The sequence below is a fragment of the Mastigoproctus giganteus genome, chromosome 12 (genome assembly GCF_048544385.1).
Source record: "Mastigoproctus giganteus isolate SK-2022 chromosome 12, ASM4854438v1, whole genome shotgun sequence".
NCBI classification, from domain to species: Eukaryota; Metazoa; Arthropoda; class Arachnida; order Uropygi; family Thelyphonidae; genus Mastigoproctus; species Mastigoproctus giganteus.
In genome coordinates this window covers 20802968-20808633 of record NC_143586.1, presented here as the reverse complement: position 1 = coordinate 20808633, position 5666 = coordinate 20802968, and the positions used below count along the sequence as shown (strand labels likewise).

The 5666-nt window shown below is 32.0% G+C and overlaps 1 protein-coding gene across 1 annotated transcript; it reads right to left on the bottom strand.

Moving 5' to 3' along the window:
* Window positions 1-4359: 4359 nt before the first annotated feature.
* Window positions 4360-5329, bottom strand: LOC150076764 (uncharacterized). The gene has a single exon (XM_090386643.1). The coding sequence runs from the start codon at window positions 5275-5277 to the stop codon at window positions 4360-4362; it is 918 nt and encodes a 305-aa protein (XP_090242769.1). The 5' UTR covers window positions 5278-5329.
* Window positions 5330-5666: the final 337 nt, after the last annotated feature.

The following is a 5666-nucleotide window of genomic DNA, read 5'->3' as shown; positions in this document are numbered from 1 at the left end:
ACTACATTATTTAAGAAATGGGTGGTATGTATGTTCACATTACAAAGGAATCAATTACGATATTTATTGACTTTGATGGATTTTAATTTTTATTACATTTTAATAATATAATATTTAGTAATACAGAAATTCATGAGCAAATATCCCTAAAACAGTAAATATAAAAACACAATTCCTTCAAACCATCATATCAGATACTGTATAGACATATAGATATAAATAATAATAAAATATTACCAAACAACGATATACCCGTAGCAATTAATCACCCGAAAGTAATCGAATCCCTGGGATGTGAGGAAACATTGAAGCTGTTGGAGAGTTAATATTTCCCTCAAAATCCGTTGAAGCAATTACAGCAAAAATTTCAGTGAGTCTTTGTCATGCGTATATCAAAAAAATTATTCAAAAATGAGTATATTTAAAAATTATTCAATGTGATTTACAAAGCAAGATTCATAAAGTTACCAAGTGTTACACTGAATGTTAAAATTCCTTTAATATTTCAGCTATTTTACATGTAAAGATTTCTTTTTATATTCTGGGTTGGTTATTGGACAAGAGGCCTTTAAGGTTCAGCAATCGGTTAATGAGGCGATTGCTGTACATAATAAGCTTATTCGCTTAGCTTAACTATTCGGGTTACTTACAACTTATAAGATAACGGCAAAAAGCAGTTGTGTAATGTTGGGAAGTTTACTTCCTTCTCTCCTTGTGCCCAAGAATTTTATTTTGTGGTCCATCTCAAAGAAGCGAATTTTTAATTAATATTCATTTCTTTTTTCACCAGAGTAATAGTTCCAGTACAGGTGATTTGGGTTGGGTTGTTTGGAGCCTACGCAAACTAAGGTCAAGAGGAATCGATTTTTGTCAATAAATGTGTATTCTATGGTTGGTTTGTGGGATGAAAATCCAGCTTTTCCGAGAGGGAAAAAACCAACTCTCGGCTGAGATCTATTAGATAATACAGGTAGATATAATTATTAATTATTTAAACTAATAAATTTTAAACTATAACACTTATTTTATATATTATGCATTTTAATAATTTTAAAATAGGTAGTTATTAAAAATAACTAATCATAATATTACGTAATAATACTTAATTATATACAGTTATTCTTTCTACATCAGCACCCAGATCTTAATATTGAGGAGAGGTTATAAAAGTACAATACTAATGATATTCCTAGCAATGATTGTGAAGTACAAATATTCACTCCTTTTATTTATTTATTTTTATAAATTCTATTTCGTCCTAACTGATCTAAACACAACCCACTGTATTTAGCATTTGGATTTTGTAAAATGTCTATTAAGCGTTTAAGGTGTTCAGGTTGATGTTGCTCGCTTATCACTGTTATTATTAGCTATATGGTGCAAGGAAGCCTGAGTTTTATGCTGCACCAGTCAAAAAAAAAAAGAAAAAAGAAAAGAAAATTCCCGAGTACCCTGAGAGAGAGAGAGAGAGAGAGAGAGAGAGAGAGAGAGAGAGAGAGAGAGTCAAAAATAGAAGGGAATCACCAAGACGAGAAGACTGATGATATCCAACTCAGGACCCTGGGTTTTGACACACTCTCTCTCTCTCTCAGGGTAGCTAGGGAATTTTTTTTTTTTCGCTGGTGCAGCATAAGCCTCAGGCTTCCTTGTACCATACAGCTAATAATAATTATAGTGATGAGCGAGCAACATCAACCGTGAGCAGCTCTTGGAAGACAATTTTCGTTTTATGTAGGAATATTTCTCGAAAAATAAAATTGCAAACATTAAGTGCAAAAAAAAAAAAAACCATTAACGAATCAAATAGCTTGTACAGTAAGTTTAATTTTAAGTATAACAAATAACGAACAAAGCAAAAAATATCGTAAATATAATTTGAAGCAATGTGAAAAAAAATGGATGATAGACGCTCAGAGTATGTAACGCTAAAGTGCAACTTTTAAATTTCAATTAAAATTTTTTTTTATTTATTTAGAAGTTAAATTAGCCTTTGAGGAAACCCAAGACACATCAAGACTTTCGTCAGGCCGGCCCCAACAAAAAAGGTTGCTAAACACCGATCTAAAAAGACAGTTTGAAATAACTTTCCTGATATTTTTCTATCTGTATAATGATCTGTAAAAATATCTTTTATTTATTTTTCTAGTGCATGTAATTTCATTTTTAGCGAGTTCCTCACTGAAAGGGGGTCTTTCCGAAGTGCAAAGAGCACGTTATGAAATGGTTAAAATTTTTAAATAGACTATATCTCGTAAAAAATGAAAATATTTTATTACACCATTTTAAAATTGAAAAATAATTATAGTACTTTTAAACATTAATTGCATTATTTGACTCTTTTAATATCAATTGCATTATCTATCTGTATACCAGTGCACGATGTAAAAACGTACACCAAATTTCCTTAGAAAGAGTGTAATGAAAATATTTCAATTAGAGAAGGGACTTGTATTTATAAATATATTGGTAAATTTCGATTATACATGTATTTATATTTTCTCTGATTTTATAATATTTTTCTCAGATTCATGTATTATATGCAGGGTCGGACCAAGGTATTTGCGCCCCTCTTTACTAAGGATATATATTTTTTTCAGGATTTGTAAAATTTGGCGCCCCAAGTCAAGGGCTCTGCTAGCCAGTGCCTTAATCAGGCACTGGCACATGTATTATGCCAATATACGGTTAATATCTTTCGCTCTTCACAGATATCAGTAAAATGCTTCTAAAAGCTTGGGTATAAGTATGGATATAAATACACCGATAAACGTATAGTTAAAAGTTATGACTATACTTATATATGAAATATATTTCATGGAATTCCGAATTGTGCCAGTACCCTGAAGCACAATTCTAACATCTCGAAACCACAAGGATTTTACGAGATTCACATTAATGAAATATTCAGTCTAATTCTACTCATAGGATTAAAAACATGTTTTAACTTGGTTTCAACTGCAGGCACCACAATAGATAACTGCTATCAAGCATTATAGTAACTGCTATCCTACTGTACTGTTTTGATTTACTTAAAGCTCAATATTTTTCAACATCACTTGAAGCAAATTTTCTCAAATATACATCTCGCTAATTCTTCGTTTTTTATTTTATTTTTCTGCTTTTTTCACAATATTTATATTTAACAGCTTTATATCAAATATGTGGAAATAATAAATATTTTAGAAGGATGAACTTTTATATGCGATTTATTGGACCACCTGAACAAGCAAAATTCAATGTTAGTAAATCACCAAAAAAATATTTATGACATATTTTCATATGTCATAAATATTTATGACATATATACAAGGATGCGCGCGCATCGCCCATCAATATTGTACTGCATGTAAAAGCCGCCAGGGTTCTCTTATGATAATTAAGCACAATTTACAATTAATTAAAACACATTAGTCAACACGCATATAATTTTTTTTTTAATGTTGAATAATATTTTTCAATCACTTGAAGCAAAAAAACTTTCTCAAATATACATCACGCTAATTCGTTACTGTTATTAATTATGATTTACTTATTTTTATTATTTGCTTTTTTCACAATATTTAAATTTAACAGCTTTATCAAATATGTGTAAGCAGTTTTATATATGATGGTCCAATATATTTATTGGGCCACCTGAGAAAGCAAAATTTAATATTCGATGTCAGCAAATCATCAAAAAATATTTACCAAAATTTCCATTGCTGACTTCAAACCACACAGGTACAAGGTTGCGCGCGCATCACCCATCAATATCGTACTGCAGTGCAAAAGGCGCCATGATTCTCTTATGATAATTAAGCACAATTTATAATTGATGAAAACACATTAGCCAACACGCATACATTTTTGATTTACTTATTTATGCTGAATAATATTTTGCAACACAGCGTAGCAATTTCCCAAAGTAATGAACATTACAGTTTAAATTACAATTATCAAAACAGGGTCTAAAATTACAAAGAGGAATTAGTTTCCTTTAATATTAACGACCGCAGTATTGATCGTGAAAGTAAATAAACAGAATTTCTTATTTCTAGCCTTAATTTAAACAAGATAGCATTGAATTCTTAGTAACAGAAATTCTCTAAATTATAAAATTAGATTGTTCTATTTCTCTCACTAGTATTATGTATAAAACATAATAAAAGCTTCTCAAATATATTATTTACAACATCAGTATTATTTTCTGCTTAGAGCAGTGAATAAAGTCTCAAAATTATGGAGGCAACAGGCTTATAATTTCAGGTATAACCATAAACTTATACAAATATACATATAAATAGGCAAGGATAAAACAATCCTCTTTATATATATAAATATAAATAAGATCGTAAAGTTTAAAAATATGAAACATTCTCTTTATATATCATCTAACAAGATAAAATCTTTCAACCTATCAGGAATAGGTAGACTTTCGACAGCTTCTACGGTCAACCTCTTCCATCTTAGAGCAAGCCAACGACGTATGCAATTCCTGGAAAGAAATCTTAGAGCTGGTGGTGCGTTCTGTAAATCTTCTATCCATTTGCATAGGTCTGGATCAGATTGCCAGGATACGGGGAGATTTGACTTAGCTAACCAAGGATATTTCTTCACATGCGCCCCAGCATGAATCAATAATGTGAACATTTCTGAGTCGGCTTGATGAACAGTCCAGTAAAGGGGAGTACGCCCATCTGCATCAGCAATATTTACTCTACTCCCACTACGTATAAGAAGTTCAGCAAACTTTCTTCTACCTTTATACTTCGTAGCCATATATAACGGACATTCACTCCATATTTCTGCGATATTAACATCGGCATTGTTGTTAACTAAGAGTTCTAGTAAATCAAACCGCCTTTCTTTCGTAGCGATCCATAAGGGACTTTTATTAAAGAAATCCCGTTGATTAACATCAACCGATGGAGACGAGAGCAGCAGTCTAGTTGCGGTATAATTTCCCAGTCGGCACGATGAACACAAAGGTGGTTCTACTCGATCGAGGTGATCTTTGCTCCTTAAATTTACATCTGCACCACCGCGAATCAGTAAATCGGCAAGTTCAGTGTAACCCCGATAGATGGCAAGACTAAGTGGTGTGGTTCCTCGTAAAGTAGCGTTAACATTTATTCCAGAAGCAATTATTCTTTCTACAGCAACAACGTTACGCTCCGTTATAGCGAGATGCAGGTCTGCAGTAGTAGGCATAACGAACAAATGCGATACAAAAGAAGCTAATGGACCGCATCGACTTACCTGACCGGATACCAAAAGTAAATATTTACATAGCACCATAAAGTTTTTCGCAACAGCGGTTTATCAGTTTGAAAAAGCGATTCGCTTTTAAGTTTTAGATATTAAAATAAAACACAAACTTCATGATTCATTTTAAAACTAGATAAACACTTATAGCCTACAAAACAAAGCGTCATCGACCTCTACTCCACTGGAGCCAAACGTACATTGCTTGACGCTGCCTACAAATATTCTATTTATAGCATCATCTGCTCGTGATCTGGTTGGCCAATTGGATAACCAAGTAGCGCCTGTTTGACTGCCGACAAATTATGGAAATTAAAATCCTGTTGCTACTTCAATCTTGTTTGCAAATAAATCTTTAATACAGCCACGCGTATGACATTTGTACAGTTCACATTTTTATTATATATTTACTTCAATTTAAT